The sequence below is a fragment of the Pararge aegeria genome, chromosome 2 (genome assembly GCF_905163445.1).
Source record: "Pararge aegeria chromosome 2, ilParAegt1.1, whole genome shotgun sequence".
NCBI lineage: Eukaryota > Metazoa > Arthropoda > Insecta > Lepidoptera > Nymphalidae > Pararge > Pararge aegeria.
The window spans coordinates 18457338-18476535 of record NC_053181.1 but is presented as its reverse complement, the minus strand read 5'-3'; the positions used below and the strand labels follow the sequence as shown (position 1 = coordinate 18476535).

At 37.8% G+C, this 19198-nt stretch overlaps 1 protein-coding gene across 1 annotated transcript; it reads left to right on the top strand.

Moving 5' to 3' along the window:
- The first annotated feature begins 6513 nt into the window (after positions 1-6513).
- Positions 6514-17992, top strand: LOC120633115 (neurogenic protein big brain-like). Its single transcript, XM_039903229.1, has 5 exons — positions 6514-6601; positions 13185-13360; positions 14497-14667; positions 16322-16518; positions 17853-17992. The coding sequence occupies exons 1-5, from the start codon at positions 6530-6532 to the stop codon at positions 17990-17992; spliced, it is 756 nt and encodes a 251-aa protein (XP_039759163.1). The 5' UTR covers positions 6514-6529.
- Positions 17993-19198: the final 1206 nt, after the last annotated feature.

Sequence of the window (19198 nt, the reverse complement as noted above, 5' to 3'; positions counted from 1 at the left end):
CACCGGTCTATGTTTACATTATATTAATTTTCAATTTTCCGGCCATAAATGTACCTATAGTGTACAGGATGTTTGCAAAACCATTTACATAACGCTATCGTTGGAATAACATTAGCAATTAGGGGTTACACGCGTACATTTACACATACGTACATTTCGCCGTTAGGAAAGTGTAATTAATAATTACACAACGAGAGGGTAAACAGAACGAACAATAAACATAATACAAGAAGATATCATTTGCATATATACTTGTAATTACATTGTAATTAGTAATTTATATTTTTGAGTTCATACATTTTTCTTCGTTTTTCTTGTTTAATATTGTTTAAATAATTGTAATGTTTTAATAAGGTGCATTAGGTTTATTTCTTAAATGAGAGCGCCAACTCGCCATCAAACTGGCTGTCCAGTTTGTCGAGAAATTAAATATAAAACACTTGTGCATCTAAATGTCAATAAATTAAAAAAAAATCAAAATATATAGATATACAACATTAGCTGTTCCACGCGATTTAGTCCGCGTGTACCTACTCGTTACTTCTGATTAGTTTCCCTCGTAAGTAAAAGGCACCTGTAAGTTTCTTTGCATAATCTGAGTCTCTTGCTAATAATCACCTTTGGTTCTACGGCGTCACAGAGGGACAGGTGCGAGCGCAAAAGCTCGCCATGAGAAGAGCCCCAGGGCACGATGACAGATGAGAAATGTCGACCTGAGGGTGCCTCCTTCAAGGGCTCGGACCCGGCTTCGGTTCATCGTTTCGGACAAGTGTTTGTAGACTTTTGGACTAATAGTGGCCTTGGTCAGAACGCGCCAATGACCGTGGCAAGAATCCACGTCCGGATGACGCTAGAAATCGGGGCTCTCTGAAAAGTATCTAAAATGCACCCGTATTTATATTAAAATACCCATCGCCACAATTTCATGAACATTGGCTTTGAATCAAATATAATTTTAGATAGATAGATAGATAAAGTCTTTATTGCACAAATTAAAAGCGAAAACAAGAAATAACAAAACAATAAAAATATATATATACTTATATATATATATATATATATATATATATATAAATATATATATATATATATATATAAGATGCGCAAAGGCGGTCTTATCGCTTTAAGCGATCTCCTCCGGCTCCAGACAACCCTTTATGGTAGAGAATTAGGTTAGGGAAAACGGGATAGTGCAACCAGTGATACAATTAAGTTAAATACCTACATATAATTATAATATAATTTTAATTAGTTATTTCTCGAAAAGTATGTATTTATTAAATAAGAATTATCAAGACATTTGTTAAAATGCTTATCAATTTAATACTTCACTCATTTTTTCAAGTAGGCCTAAATATAATTCCAATTAGAAAACACTTAATAATAATTACAAGCTAACATTAATATTTGCAAAAAATATAAGCCGTCGAACTGTTCAATCAATTTAATAAAATTTCTGGGAATTTTTGTATGTCCTCCCGATTCCCGACAAGGCAAATAATTTTAAGTTCACATTTTCGTCAAACGAAACTTACAAACAAAAAAAAATGTCAATTACTTATGGCAAGAACAAAAACAACAAACATGCTCATTCGGTTCTTATCTTATGTGTCACAAATACCTACTATGTTTTTTTTTCTTATATCTATCTACAGTGCAATGCAAAAATATGTTTGTTTACTTAATATATTATGTATAATTAATAATATTAACTTATTTTCTTATTTCTCCCGACCAAAGGCCTAAAATTCCGAAAAATCGGTTATTGATGAAGAATCGATCTGGCAACCCTGCACTGCCTGTACACAAAGCAACACTTCGCAGGGCATGCAAGGGTGTTCCTTGCTCCTCCCATTGCCGCTAATTAAGTGTTGAGTGTCGTGTGCCTATTATTACACAGATAATAGGCAACCAGATTGAAACGCAGTAATACTGATTAGCGTCAAAAATAAGCATGGCGACAGTTCTTATAGCGGATAATATTGAGGTTAATATTATCCGCTATAAGAACTGTGGTTAACTATGTTTCCTGTTATGCAAGCTTAACATACACGTATTCTTAGTCTTATTCTTATGAAAAAGTTTAAAAGTAAACATTCAATGCAAAGACATTTGTCAGCTGCAGCCGAATGGGGTTTTAAATGGGCTTAATTCAAAACAGGACACGCGATGCGCGATGGGTTATCAGGGCCGGGCCCGGACGCATCTGCCCTTGAGTCGTTGACCTTAATCATTTAACTACTTCGGGAGTCTTGGAGACGTGCGCTTTTATTAATCCAAGGCACTCATTCGCTTATTGCAACAAAGCGATCACCGCAACCATTGACCTTTCTCATAGGTACTCGTTACCAACAAACGAAAGACATTTTGAACCATTTATTTTCTTATGGAGCCAAACAGCCTGTAAAGAAAATATCCCTATCCCTATCCTTATCCCTACTAATATTATAAATGTCAATGTTAGTTTGTTTGTTACGCTTTCACGCAAAAACTACTCAAGCGATCCTGATGAAACTTTGTACACATATTCTTGGAAGTGTTAGAAGTAATATAGAACTTTTTATCCCGACATTAAGCTCGGTTCCTTTGGGAGAGGGGTTGAAAGACAATTATAACCGATTTTAATATTTTTTTTGTACTATAGAGGTTATAATATGTGTTTAATTTTGCCCAAACTTTGTGTAGATCTGAATGTGGTTGGAGATAGAGGACAGAACTCCTCAGCGGACAGCTGCAAACCCCTCATTTAAGGCTTAGCGATACTGAATATTTTAATTTTTTTAGAACTACAACTAAATTGAATGCCACATCTAAAAACAAAATCAAACGCAGATGAAGTCGTGGGCAACAGCTAGTATTCATATAAAAGAAAAGAGCTAAACGATCAATTTATAATATCATATCACGTGAATCCATACGTGATAAATTTAAATAAATTGAAGAATGTAGAAGAAATGTTGTGTATGATATCCTTACAGTAGCCGCACAACATATATATTTACAGACAAAACATTACGTTTTTATATACATGAAGTGGATATAAACAATCAACTTACTAGAAACAGTGTTATACTAATGACGACTGTATATCGTCCAGAAGTCATGTATAGTTATAATTATAGTATATATTTTTATAACTTGACGTCGCCGCTTTGGCTCGACGTCGGGGACGGGGGTCCCCGACGTCGAGCCAAAGCGGCGACGTCCGAAGCATGTCCTTGACGACCCTGACGATAAAATAACTACCGACAACGTGTCCCAACAACACACACACACGCAACATACACAGCGACTTTGCCGGCGAAGACGAGGGCCCCGATTTCTGACGTCATCCGGACGTGGATCCTTACCACGGTCACGGGGGCGATCGGACTAAACAATGATTAGTCCAAAAGTCCACCAACAGTCAGATTAACGTCGAACCGAGCCGAGGTCCGAGTCCTCGCAGGAGGCACCCTCGGGTCGACGTCTCCCACTTCCCCCCCGATGTCGTCGAGCCCTGGGGCTCTTCTCATGGCGAGCTTTCGCGCTCGCCTCACTCCCCCGGTGACGACGTAGTAACCCCTCAGGTGGTTATCGGCAAGTGTCCTTCCGAAAAATGAAAATGAATGCACCGCAGTCCTACATCGACTCGAACGATGCAAAGATACCTCCCGGTGTCTTAGTCGTTTATCACATGTATGAAACATGTTTGTTTATGTAGTAGTAATTAGTAGTAACTGAGCTTTTTGAAACAGCTCGTCGGGAGAAGTATTACCGCTTATGCTTATTTTTGCCACCAAACACCATTGCTTTTGCCCGTCTCAAGTTGAAGGACACAGAGCGACATTATACGGGACGTCTTCCTTGCATCACTGCGAGATGTTGTCTTTTATCGGCGATGATTTTCTAAATACCAAATACCCCTTAATATTAATACTTCTTGCTGGTCCGTTTTTATGAAGAACTAAGTATAAAAAAGTTGTTTTATAATATAATAAAATCTATGTATTCTTAGCTTTAAAAGCTGATCTCATCCGTATGGATTATTTAGGTTATTACTAAATGGTAATGTAATCTATATTCTAATATTTAGGCCCTGCTTTGAATTTCAACACACAAACTCTATAGTATTAGTATAGATTTGCTCGGTCCTTCTATATAGATGTTTTGTTGGCTAAGATCACCTCGGCGAAGTGACAGGGCATTAGTCGACCCCTAAAATTAGTTTAGTGCCTACGTGTGAATGTGCAAAGCCTCTCAACTAACATTAGTGGAATTAAATGCCACCCGAGGTGGAAACTATTGCGGTCTCCGCAATACCAAACTAGATGGCGCCACGAGAACCTACAACGCGCTATCGAAGTTTTCACAAATGCTCAGCTCAGAGAAAGATCATCCTTTTTGTACGGTCGACGCGCATAGTCATAGCTCCATACAGAAAACCTTGGTAAAAGTCCAAATTGGGTCTTCCTATAAACAAATTATTGGCTACATTAATTGGGGGCAGCTTTTAGAGGTTTACAGTTAAATTATTTATTTAACTGTAAACCTCTAAAAGCTGCCCCAATAAATATAGTACGACAAAACACATTTTGCCATCTAGCCCCAAAGCTTACTTACAGTGTCTGGGTCTACACAAACATTTTCCAGTTGTGGGAATCGAACCCACGACCTTGTACTCAGAAAGCAGGGTCGCTGCCCACTGCGCCACTCGGCCGTCATATAGTTGTGTATGAAATAAATAAGATATAACCATCATTACACATTATAGCGGGACACGGGTCTCTTTCCAGAATGACAAGGGTCTAGGCCGTAATCTAGGTAGTAGTGCCAAATGGATTGGTGGATTCCACACGCCTTTGAGAACATAATGCGGAACAGGTATGCAGGTTTCCTCATGATGTCTTCCTTCACCGTTAAAATAAGCACCCAGTTCTTACCCCCTTCCTATCCTGATTCTTAACCCAATTAACTATTAACGTAATTACTAACGTAGGAAGCCATAAATCACCCACTTAAACATTCCAAGAGCATTTCTAATTCCATACACAGCAGCAAAGCTAACGCAGAAAATATCTGGCTTTGAGCTCTAAGAGCATCATAATCGCCGCGTTAATGAGTTTTTCATGGCAGCCGTCCGTCGCTGCCTTCCTTTTAAAAAAATATATTTTTCGTAGGTTTTATCATTTTTTTTCTACGGATGGGAACAAAAAGTTTTAATCAAGAAATATTTTCAAATTTAATTTTATCCTTGTTTCATTGCGTCTTAAATTATAGTCAAAAGCTTAGAAAAAAGGGTCGTTTTGGACTTAAGTTTTTGAAGTGAAACTTCTTTAGAATCATTGTCTTGTCAAAATCGATGAAACGAAAAAATTGAGACAAAAACACTTAAATGTATAGGACAGAGTGAGATAGAAAACATTATACATTTTTACCTTTTCTAGTTACCATAGACACTAAATAATAAACCATCCATTTATTCTAATAGTTCTTATACTCTACATCCACCTCAATCTCTCGTAGGCTACTTTTTACTTTTTATTGAAGTTACACTTCTGCCGTGTGTGAATAAATTGTATTTATTTTTTTGTATTGGACTCTGAGTATTGAATTCAGGCGGTCATGGGTTGCGAATATCGATGCAATTGGTGCCATGTAATTGGCGTCATGACATTTATGGTGTAGCATTGCGACACTATTACGATAAATATTAACTACGAACATCATGATAATAAACTATAATCACATTACACTACCGGGTATGGGTGTGCTCCCAGCATGAGATTGGTTTAGGCCAATCCATTGGATTCGTAAATTTCACACGCCTTTGAGAATGTTATGCAAAACTCTCGAGCATGCAGGTTTCCCCGGGATGTTTTCCTTCACCTACGAAGCAAGTGAAATTTTAAGCAAATTAAATAAATTAAAAGTTTAGAAAACCCCCAACACAAGGTCATTCTCTTTTAATATAGAGAACATTATTCTACTAGTCAGGCCCATTCATATGTCACGCATATTGAGGGTGCTATGGAGAAAAAAATCGCCATTTTGTGTGGGCTGTCATACAGTATTTGAAACTTGTTATAGTGTCTACTATCCTACTATTCACACCCTTTTATTGATAAAGTTGTGAAAAAACATGTTATACCGCATATTCTTGCTGCGGCCAAATTGGACCGATTTTCATAGCACTCTCGAATAATTCACCTTTCATCAAAAAAAAACAAAATCAAAATCCGAAAAAATACGATGTCACAGACACATTCACACAGAGATCTACGTCGAACTTACCGCCCCGTTATTTTTGCGTAGGGGGTCAAAAACGTACATAACTCTAAAAGTGAAAGGTCGGAGATCGAAATCAGGCCCATTATAGCTTCAGTAATATTCGATAACTTATAAGAATGTTTATTGTTGCAGGGTCAGCATACCAGGGTACGCGGGCGGGCTGTCCGCGTCTCTGCCCGGAGGTGCGGGTGCGGCTTGGGAGCGGCTTGGGGCGGAACTGCTGCTGTCGGGGCTGGTTGCCGCTGCGTACTTCGCAGCGATGGAACGCCGCTGGACCGGTGCCGCTCCGGCATTACTCGGTGCTGCTTACTGTGCTGCTAGCTTTGTGTCTGTAAGTATTTGTAGTCCCGAAAATCCGTGATGGTACGACTGATTCGGTTCGCCACTCTACTCGACGCTACGTTATTATACTGTTATTTTAATTTAATCTGTTTGTTTTAATCTACCACAAGTTTACTGTTTATTTTAATCTACTACAAGTTAGCATTTAATTGTGTTAGTGTATATTAAAAATCATACGCTAGGCTAGATGGCGATTATGATATATATACTTTAATATAATATATAATAATAATATGTATTTATTTAGTTATTTAAAATTACTACATAGTTCTTTCTATTTTTCGAAAAGATAAAATAATCCAAATCCGAATATATTTTTATCGGACTACAAAATATAAGCCAATCTCAATTTCTCGCATGCACGAAGTATCGGTGTACCAATTTTTCACCTCAATTCTTTTTATTCAATAGCAGTTGTTACACAAAGTTGTATTCAGGCTTCATATACGTAAAATACGTATTGGCCTGACAATAGCTAACTGCCGTGCTATTCTTTAAACTCACAGCCTCGCTTGCAGCTTTAGAGCAGCTTTGTGAATAAATATAAATCATTCTTCAAAGATGTTGTTTTTCAAATGTATGTCTAACTGCAGTGAAATTAACTTGTAAACAACAGTTCTTGTATCAAAATGAATAGGTACAAATGAGCGCCACAAAGAGTATTAAATTACAAAGTCCTACAAAATTAAAAAGCCCTTCAAACCCTTGTCAGAATTAAATGATATTTTAGTTTTCACGATAAAAATATTGAAGTACTTAGTATACCCCTTCAGTTAATTAACTTCTACTCTATAGATATACAGCAGCAGCTAGCTAACCGAAGCTCTTAACCAAAACCACGGTTTTCTATTCAATACTTATCAAGGGCTTGTTTGCAATAGCGTTGAGATCCCCCCCCGGAAGTGTAGCTACACTTTTCTAGTGCACCTCTAACTTCTCTAAGTTATGTACGTTTAAATAATTAAAATATCACTTACTAAAACGGTGGAGGAAAACATCGTGAATCTGCATGCCTGAGAGTTCTTCATATTGTTCTCAAAGGCGTATAAAGTCCACCAATCCACACTGGGCCAGCGTGGTGGACTACGGCCTAAACCCTTCTCATTGTGGGATGACACCCGTGCCCTGTAGTAAGCCGGTAATGGGTTGAATTAAAAAAAAATGTGAACTGATACAATCAAGTATCGTATCCAAACCCTTGTGAAGTGACGGTACGCAGATAGATAGGTACATATCCCCTATTTTTTCTAAGTTAACTACTGAAACTATATTTTAATTAGATGTTAACTTAGATGTAACTACTTAAATTATGTTTTAAAAAGTGATATTTATGAATTTATTATTTATTAATCTCAACACTAAAAGACATGAAAGAAAAATGGAGTTGTACATATATTCGAGACGCTAAAATGTTTCAAAAGCGTTTCATCGGTGAACTCACAGACGATTGACGAGAGAATAGGTACACATCGCAGCATGGAAGATCCCAAGTCGCTAGCGGACGGAGGTAAAGCTTTCAATAGCCCGACGGCGATTACGATTCTCCGAACACAATGCGTATCCTCCCGCTACACTACCTGCCTTTTGTAGTGAATCCTTAACGGACAGATGTTCCTTTTTTTGCGCCATATGTGTACGTACAAAGTGCGGCCAACAAAAACGCGAACTCGGAAGATTCTACCTCCGAATAACATATCCATTCAATCGTTCGACGAATAGAATGGATCGTAAAGATCTCTAGAAACATGAAAGGAGCCCAAAGGTCACATTTACGTAATGGTTTATCTTTATACGGTTCAAAGAAGATATTGCTTTGAGATTTAAGACTTAATCATACCTAGACGTATTTACATATATATCTATTAAATGAAATCCAGTCCAGAGTATCTATTAAATGAGTCCAGGGCGCGATTGGAACCCTCGTAGCTTTAGTTTTAAGTTTACGATTGTAGTTATCGCCATCACTGCTCGCTGCTATGTACACATTTTGTATATAATAACGCATCAAAAGTGCCATCTATGTGCCTATTTGAATAAAGAAATATTTGACTTTGACTTTGACTTTGAAAATAGGCCAGTGTTTCTTGTCAGCGGCTTCCTGCGACAGCCTTGTTAACATAATAGGTTGACGACACGGGATCTAAATTCCAACACCTTAACGTTAAAATATACATAGCAAATTAATTAGGTATTTATATATGCATTTTAGTTGGTATGTATTTAGTTTCCCTTAAGTTTCCCTGTGGGAATATTTAAAGAAAGGTTAAGCAAATGTCTCAAAAGCCGGAACTATATTTAAGACCCTTGTTAGGCTCAAATTCGCTCATCACGTCATCATCATAAAACATCACGATCACCGAATTTGTGTCTCTAAAACAAGATATTAGGTTTATTTTGCTTTGACGTTACAATCGTTCGATACTCCAAAGCGACGCCACGATTGCGAGCAAATCTTATGCAGGTGAAAGAAGATAAAATGGACAAACATTTACCAACTCGGTAGGTAATAATCGACGAAATGACCCATTTAAAAACGGATTTGCGGTTAGTACAATGTTAGAAAATTCGGCCGAAGGCAGTGAAAAACCTTTTAAAGCTACAAAATCGTGTCTCCCCTAATTACAGCTACAATCCTTACCCAATGGCGGCGAGGAAGGTTTTAATTCAAAATCCCCGCAGGTAGTCTATTGTCGCAACTATAAAACCTACCTATAGTTAAGAAAAAGCGCAGGATCCTTTCAATGAGGACGTTTTTAAATGGCTCGCTCATTTCCGTTCGAAAATAAAATGTGAAAAAATTGCGCAAAATTCTGGAGCGAAAGTAGGGAAGTCATCACTGATTTTTTTAAGGAAAATGATGTTGGCTTAATAATTTAAAAAACAAAAGTACGGAATTCAAACATCCTGTGTTTTTTTTGTTTAATTACTTTCGTGGGAAATTGAATATTTCGTGTATTAATGTTATTATACGTAGATACGATTTACGAAAGTAGCTGTCGCCATCAAATTACTTCTATTTACCTATTTCACATGTAATGTACGCATCAAAAGTGTCATTTATGTGCCTATTTAGAAAGATTTGACTTTGACTTTTACTTTTGTATTCTATATATTGTGTATAAACGAATGTAAAACAAAATCACGTGACTCACTGGCTACAAATGACAAGTTTTGACGCAGTTGTGAACGCTGTGGTCTCATAAGTGGGAGAACCCGGATTCGATCCTTCTATGGTCTGGTCTGCTGAGAAGCTTCGGCTGTAGCTAATTACCATCCTATGGAAAGTACATGCCGCCAAGCGATTTAGAGTTCAGGTACAATGCCGTGTATAAACCATAGTGGTAGGTATGTGTTTACTATAACAGTCATACTTCAACAGGTGGCGGCCGATTGGCGCAGTTTGCAGCGATCCTGCTTTCTGAGTCCAAGGCCGTGGGTTCGATTCCCACAACTGGAAAATGTTCGTGTGATGAGCATGAATATTTTTCAGTGTCTGGGTGTTTATATGTATATTCTAAGTATTTATGTATTTTATTTATAAAAATATTCAACAGTCATCTTAGTACCCATAACACAAGCTACGCTTACTTTGGGGCTAGATGGCGACGTGTGTATTGTCGTAATATATTTATTTATTTATTTAACAGGTTATCCCGTTACTACCTAGAACAGCAACATCATCATCAGCTGAGATTGCAATCAAGGGCTAACTTGTAGTGGAATAGAAAAAAATTAACCATCAGGCCACAAAATATTCGTAATCGCATGACAAAATAAAAAAAACGTTAGTATAGCTTTCATTTTATAAAGATAATACCAACAACTTCTTATGAAGATGATAACATGACATGTCACATGACGTGTCCGTCAACGGCGACACCTTGGGCTTCATCGTGTGGAGTGTGCACGGATTTGGCTAGCGAAGCCAAATTGAGTTTCAATAATTCGATTGCACGACCCGCAGTGAAGTTAATCGCTGTTATCATAATAACATGTTGTTACAGTAAATTTATGTAGTGGGTAAATAATTAAATTTAGATAACTATAAATTCATATTTGCCAGATATTTTATTAAATTGATAAGGATTGTTACAAGTTTGATTAAATACCAATGTTCATGACATTGAGTTCGTGGGTATTTTGTTAAAAAACCGACTGCTTTTTCGATACACTTCAGTCCTACATGGACTCGAACGATGCAAAGGTACCTCTCGGTGTCTTAGTCGTCTATCAATGTATAGGAAGGCTTTGGCCTAGTCTTTTTCTTGTGGCACTTTTAGTTAAGGTGTTCTAGACGTTTCTTTTCAAAAGTTTTACCTTTGTTACTTATCTTATCTTAGACTGAGTAAAAGGTAGATAACTGCACAAAAATCTGCTCCCAATTGTTGGCTCGTAGTGTTGACAACCCTACTTAACACAAGAAAGCATGAAAATTCATTAATGATATAGTGAGGTGTCTTTGAACAGACTCTCTTAAACTCTTGTCATATTTTGTAGCTCAGAAGGAGAATTTTTGCTTCGCATACTATGTTCGAAAGCCATCACCGAATAAATGCATTCAAAGAAGTTTTTGTCATCCATGTAAGCAAATAGTATGTAGTATATTGCTTAAATATGTATATACTTATATGTATATAATATGTATGTAGTATTAGAATTTATGAGTAAGTAGTTTTTTGTATATATATATTTTTTTTTATACTTAAATTGCTGCACCAACCCGTTCCTTCGTTTTTTTGTTTTTTTCCTAACGTCAAATGTTGTCTGGAAGAGATCGCTTTAGTGATAAGACCGCCTTTGCACGCTCTATTTTATTTTTATTATTTTTAGTTTCTTCTGTATTTGTGTTTAATTTATATAAAATGTGTGTGTGCAATAAAGACTTAAAACAAACAAACAAATAATTCGTTGGCCACAACATAAAAATGCGTCACCTCTGAGCAGATGCTAAACAATTTTATACGACAGCCAATTTAGATATAAAAAAATGACGCAAAACCAGGATCGGGTTAATTTAACCCGGGAACTCACTTAAAATACCCTAGAGCTCAACCGCAATAAACATAATTATGAAAAAAAGCAAAAAACTCTTCTGTAGAGTCTCATAATGGCTGTTACTAAAAAAACAAATTTTTTGTGCTTTACAGTTTAAAACTTATTAGAAGGCGGTGAACTTACAATACTAGTCACATATTATACCAGCGATAAGAACTAAGGACATGCCCAGAAATATAACGTGCGTTTGCAAAATAGTGGGTAGGTATTATTAAACCAAGGAGATAAAGTACTCAATCGAAAGTCTATGTGTAAAGCCTATCTATACCTACGTAGGCGTTGTCTGTACAATATAGCGGCAACCCTTACGAAAGTATTAGTTGGGTTCCGCGTAGTTTCGAAATCATCCCTATTTTACGTAACAGAGAGACGGGAGTTCCGTGAATGGCATGCAGTTTGCCTTTACTCACTGTAACATCGAATGTGGAGCAATCATGAAGCTCTTGAATTCTTTACAATCGTTGTAGGTACCCAGTTCGTTGTACAGAACTGCCAGCCGTTATAAATGTATTCTAGTTACGGGTTTTTTTTGTTTGTTTCGTTTTTACAATTTATATCCCACTTCTGAAATGTTACAAAGCTTTTGAACGGCTATTGATTGAAACGTTTAAGTTTTCACGAATTTTTCACTAAAACGGAGTGAAATTGAGGAAAAGGTCAGATTAGGATAAGTTTATAGCGAAAGCGGTGATAGCCCAGTGGGTTGGACTCCGACTTCAATATCGGAGGGCCTAAGTTATTTGCGTTTTTTAAGCAATTAAAATATCAATTTCTGAACGAGAGCACTCTGTAATGTTTTTAAAAAATTTGGTAATAAAGAGATTTATCGTTCGGAACTCACAAAAACTTCGGGCTTCCAGCGTCGCCGCTACCTATGATATGAGTTCCTGTAACACAAGAATAGACATCTCCTAGGAAAGCGCTCTCGCACTTGGGGCATGATTTAAATTGTGTGATTTTTGATAACTTCTAATTGACCTACTGACTCGTTGATTGACTGGTTGTCATGTTGTATTACGGATTATTTTGATTCTGGTTACGGTTACCTAAACCAAAAATCTGTTCAAAAAATCTGACTAGATCTAGTAAATTTACGGTAACCAACCCCAATGCCTGCCATTGGTTCATAATTTTTATCGTTAATCGCCGCCAACTCTCATTGGCGCAGCGTTGTGGGTCTATATCATGTCGGTTTCAATAAACCAATGAAACTTTTAAATCGGTTGCCTAATGATTTGGGTAATGCGTAGAGAAAAATAACGTTTCACCAACTCCAGCCGGATGACTAACGAGTTACGAGATCGGTTTGGCGGTGCGTATTGTTTAGGCAACTCGTAAACTGACACTTGATACAAAATATGAAAAATACGATAAAAAAAATACGAAATAATTTCTTTAATTTCTTAATTTCTTTCTTTTTTTAATTTCTTTCTTTAAATACCACACTTTTTGGAAAGGATCCACGACGCGTTAAGTTAGGGTATAGTGAACTGACCCAAGACTATGTATCTTTTCAGATGCCTTCACTGAACCCAGCTCGGTCGTTAGGCCCATCGTTCGTGCTGTCCCGCTGGGAGAGCCACTGGGTCTGCTGGGTGGGAGGCATCGGCGGCGGCATCGCCTGTGCGCTGCTTCACGAGTGGGGCACCAGAAGACCACGGGCCAACTCCAACTCGAGAGCATCTTCGCCGAGGTAAGTTTGACTCAAACAGTCAGTGGTGAAGCTCATCCGGGGAAGTACTACCACCATGTTTATTTCTGCCGCTAAGCAGCATCGCTGATGTGTTGCGGTCTGAAGCGCGTGTTATTACAGGCGCATGAGGCTGAACACCTTTTTTTTTTATTCCACTACAAGCTAAGATGGTAGCGAGCTAACCTGTTAGGGAGTATGGTAGTCATACCCCTAACCGGTTTCTACGCGACATCGCACCTAAACACTAAATCGCTTAGCGGCACGTCGTTGTCGTTAGGGTGGTAACTAGCCACGGCCAAAGCCTCCAACCTCCAAACCAGACAAAACTACGCCTCAGGTTGATGGACACAGGCTGGTACGTTACAGGATGTGTTCCTTGCATATACGTGATGTTTTTCATTTACATATCCGCCAATTATTACTAGATACAAAAAAAAAAAAAACTCTTCAGAACTCAGAAGTAGTGTGTGTAAAAGATTAAGGACTAAGTTAAACACGTGTATACTGCCATGCTCATTTCTGCCGCAAAGCAGCAGAGCTGTGTTCCGGTCTGAAAGGTTGCCAGTTTAATTACGGGCACATGAGGCTTAACACCTATGCCTTAACCTGTCAACCGTCGAAGAAATCTAAATGTCAGTTTCAAAAAGTTTCCACACACCGACACGGTGGAAAAAAATGGCGCGCTGACACAGATTCAAACAAGCATTATTTTAAATTTTTCTTCTGACACTTGTCATTTTACTGTCGATATGAATGGAAGAGTTATTCAATTTGTCTATGGTCTAACGGTATAGTGAAATACCCAAATTGTGCTAATTATATACATTACATATATACAATACATACTAATACGACATATATGTAGTTTGAAAAAGAAGAAGAAAAAGTCTCTATGCACATAGAAAGCTAGGTAGGTTAACCAAACAAACAATAATCAAAATATGTACGCAAAGGTTGCCTTATCTCTTGAAGCACAGTTGGTACACATAGGGCGGCATTTTGCAGGTCATGTCCATCGCATAAATGCACCCTGCGAAGTGTTACTTTGTTTACAGGCGACGGGTTTCCAATTTCCCACGTGGGCCACTTGCTTTGTCCGTCGATTATAGCTGTAAAAAAATGGTCTATTGTTCCAGGGATCTAGATGAGCTGGACAAGCCGGCGTTCCCGTCGCACCACCACTACCGCCACGCACCGACCTACTGCTCCGCGGCGGCGCCCCGCCCAGATACCACGGAGCCCCTGTACTCTGGCTCCAAGTCGCTATACTGCCGGTCGCCGCCGCCCGCGCGCCACACCCTGCACAGGTCTGACGGGCCCGCGTGTCAAATGTAACTAACTATTGGTGTCTGAATGAGAACTCCCCTTTTACGTACGTCTAGCTGCTTGTCCCTTCCGCATACCTTTCAGACAAACTAAATTTGAAATAGGTGTAGTACCTATTTGACACTATGTTTAAAAAATACCTTTGCCTTTAGGTTTATTAAAAAAAATTGGATCTTAGTTCAGACTGCCGAAATTATGAATAATAACAGAATTAAGAACACACAGAAACCTCATTCAACGCATCATTATTGCATGCAGTGCATTGTGTCTAAAAACAAGGTAACGCACCGCGCATTTCACTTCCAACCGCGGAGTGTTGCTAACTTACAAAATTTTCCCATTTTCCTCATTTTATGGTAAACGTTTAGAACATTAGAGGTAAAATATTTACTGTCGACTGCTAAATGGAATGAAGTGAGAAACACTACTAAAGTGGAGTGGTTTTTGATGCTTCAATATTAGTGTTGTACACGGTTTCTGCGTGTTCTTAATTATGTGTGTATAATATATGAACGATATAAGTTTGAATGAGAATTCAAAATGGCAGGTAGCGCTGGCTTAAGTGGTCGCGTACTTTAGCTTCAAAGTAGACCTGCTGTTTTTAAGGTAATTCTACTAGCAGATTAGTTTCCCTTCCGATTAATTTATTTTGCAAATTACACTTTATAAAAGCTTAATGTTCCTTATTGCGTGTAAACTTGTTTTGTAAATTTAGTATCGCGTTGACATTTAAAGTAGTTTTATTAAATAGGTAGATATTTATAGAGTAACCTAGACATTTTTTTTTTTTTTTAATTACCTACTCCTCTAATGTCCGTTTTCAATAAACCTAGGCATCGCCTAAATGGAATTTCCTAATGATGTAGGCGATGTCTATAGGAGTTCAACTAACAAAACTATTAAATAGCTATCTCAATTTTATTTATGTAAATATTTCCCTTTCACCAACTATGAGGTAAGATATGCGTAAACAAAAAATATAGTAATATTTGATTGTAATTGGGAAACCGACGTCTATTAACAGAGCAACACTTATGAGGACGTGCAAGGGACAAAAAATCAAATATCATAAAAATTGGTCCGGCCGTTCCTGAGTTATTAATGGTGTAACTACCACAAATTTCTTTTATATATATATAGATTACTAGCTGTTGCGTGTGATTTTGGTTTTTGATGTGGCATTAAATTTAGTTGTAGATCTAAAAAAAATTAAAGTAGTCAGTATCGCTAAGCCTTACATGATGGGTTTGCTGCTGTCTGCTGAGGAGTTCTTTCCTCTATCTCGCGACCACATTCATCAGATCTACACAAAGTTTAGGCAAAATTAAATGTATATTATAACCTCTATAGTAGTAGAGTTATGGTGTAAAATTGTCAAACACTTTCATCCCCTTTCCCAAAGGAACCGAGCTTAATGTCGGGATAAAAAGTATCCTATATTACTTGTAACACTTCCAAGAATATGTGTACAAAGTTTCATGAGGATCGGTTAAGTAGTTTTTGCGTGAAAGTGTAACAAACAAACTTACATTGACATTTAATATATTAGTAGGGATAGGGATAGGGATGATTATTATTATTATGCATTCATGTTGATTTCTCGCGGTTCCTAACCCATATCTACTGGTTCTTCAGATCGCAGTCGGTGTACAGCAAGGGCAGCGGTGCGGGGGCGGCCGCGGTGCCGCCGGCCACCACGCTGGCCGCCACGCAGTCACAATTGCTGCTGCGGCCACCAACGCACACCGTCACCATGAACCAGAATATGCATAACGCACAACGGGACCCTGCTTACGGGGCCGCTCCCAACGGCGTGCGACCGGGACCGGCTGGTGAGTTTGGCTTTTACACACTGCACGGCTAGCGTGGGCAGGAGACAATAACCTCCGCGGGGAAAGGATAAAAATGTATCTTCTGACACAGTTGTATCAACCCTCCAATTCAAAGGGGCAATAGCGGGCATTTTGGATACCAAGTCCATAAGTTTTTGACAGCCGATTGGCGCAGTTTGCAGCGACCCTGCTTTCTGAGTCCAAGGCCGTGGGTTCGATTCCCACAACTGGAAAATGTTTGTGTGGTGAGCAATGAATGTTTTTCAGTGTCTGGGTGTTTATATGTATATTATAAGTATTTATGTATATTATTAATAAAAAAATATTCATCAGTCATCTTAGTATCCATAACACAAACTACGCTTACTTTGGGGCTAGATGGCGATGTGTGTATTGTCGTAGTATATTTATTTTATTTATAAGTGAACTTATGCTTATATTATTTGTAAATATGAATGTTTGTATGTAATTATTATTATATGTTTCCTAATTGGAATTTAATTTATGTATAAAGAAATAAATCAACTCTCAGAGCACTGACGTACAAGTGGAAATAATATGTGTAAAAATAAACGGGGTAAACTTCTACTATTCCGTGTACCCGTGCTTTAGCAGGTGGACACGTTAATTATACCCCGTGTCAGGGTATGCAATCGGGGTATATAGTTTTTGTCTCCTGCCTTGCAAGCCTTGCTGAACGGCTACCATGAATGAATTAATTAATGCAAACACTTTTAATGTACGCTACATGAACGTACAGAAAAATTCAAAATAAAAATTTAACATGGACACAGGGAATATAACTTCAGCCCTGTTATACGTTATACATTAGGTAGCCATTTATCTCGTGGTGCCTGGATCGCATTGTGATCCCAGCATAGCATTAAGCTTTGGATAACAAAGTTTGCAGAGGCCTTAAATACGCTCGCTGAGATACTAATAGAGATCTTTTTATTTATTTATTTATCCCAATACCTAGACCTTTACTATAATCTCAACTGCTGGTAAAGTGATCATGCATTCTAAGATGGTAGGGTACCTCTAATCCATTTTAAAACCAAGTCGAACTGAAACGCTAAATCTCTAGGCGGCACGTCTTTGGAGGGTGGTGTAGTCGGGGACTAAAAGCCTCCCACAGACCAGACCATCGAAAATTTATACTAATTATAAAACCTCATCACAGCGCCAGCGAAGGAACTTCATTGTTATGAGGCTACGCTCGCTAAGAATCAGCAGTTATCGAATTATCACGTAAAAGAAATTACAATTCCCACCGTATCTCGTTTTTTCAGCGGGGTCTCGGGACTATTTATTAAAAGTTTTCTAAATTCCAGGTGCAGCGGTTCAAGAGCGACGTGAATCCGTCTACGGCACCAGTACGGGTGGTGCGAGGCGCGGGCCCCTGTCCTCAGAGGACAGTGCGTATGGCAGCTATGCACCCCCCAGGGCATATCGCCCCCCGGAACATTACTAGCGCCGCGCCTCGCAGCACAATATTGCGCTGCTTTTTGACGTTTGAACCAATCTGCCCCAAAAAGTGGATCGTGGCGACCCGTCAAACTTTTGGACTTTTAGGATTTAAAAATTAAACTTTCAAAGTAAGAAGTGAGAGAATCTATCATAATTTCTGAAATTGTATTGGTAAAGTACTTTTGCTGCTACATAAATGGATAGTGGATCAGCTATTGGACTTCTATGATGTAACATTTATTGTGGCCTTGATTATAATATTTGAAAGAATGTGCGAGTGAATTGAGGACCTGTCATAATTTCTGGACTTGTGTAGGGTATTATGTACTACACAAGACAAGTGTGAAACAGCTCTATAATAAAGTTGGATCGAGTTCAACTGTCAAAAACTTTGGAAATTAAAATATGTCATCGTAACAGTAGTTTGAGGCAAAATTCTTTAATAGTGATAAATAAGTTAATACATTTTCATTACGTAGGTAGAATTCACAAGATTTAAATTTTTTCATTAAAAAGATGAGTTTTTACATTGGCATGTTATATTGCTTACCCCCTACAAGTTAACCGTATGGCGTTAAGTCTTGTCAGACTTTTAAACAATTTAAACCAACATATAACCCCATAAGGTTGTTAAATGTCTCCCATGAAGATAAAATAGTATGAATGTATTTTAGTACCTAGGTTTATAATATTATGTATATAATAATGTAAATAACTACTTACAAATTAAATCAAGTTTAGTACACTGAAGTGACGTGTGCCAAATTAGGAGAGGGTAGTTAAAGAAAAGTGTCGAAATAAGTGCGTGGGAAGAAATGTCGTGTTATAAAACCAAATTAATTCCAAATACTTAATTATAACGTGCTCTTATTTATATTTACGTATACGTATAAGATAGGAAATAAATTGTTATGCTTTAGCCATTAAGTATACCTACGGAACTGTAAAGAATAGACAACGGAGTATCTAAATATGGATTATGTTGTTTTATTCGAATATAGGCGTTAATTCGGTTGTGTATGTATTCACAAATATAACACAGTGTAGGTTTTACCAATCTGATTATTGAGACATGACTATAGTTAAGCTGTTGACCACTAATGTTTGTATCCTCTTTGGGGCACTACACAATGTTATAAGATATTTAAGTAAGTAGTTATAATTAAAATATAACTTCCGAAGAAATCAAAAATATGCCTGTCATAGAGAA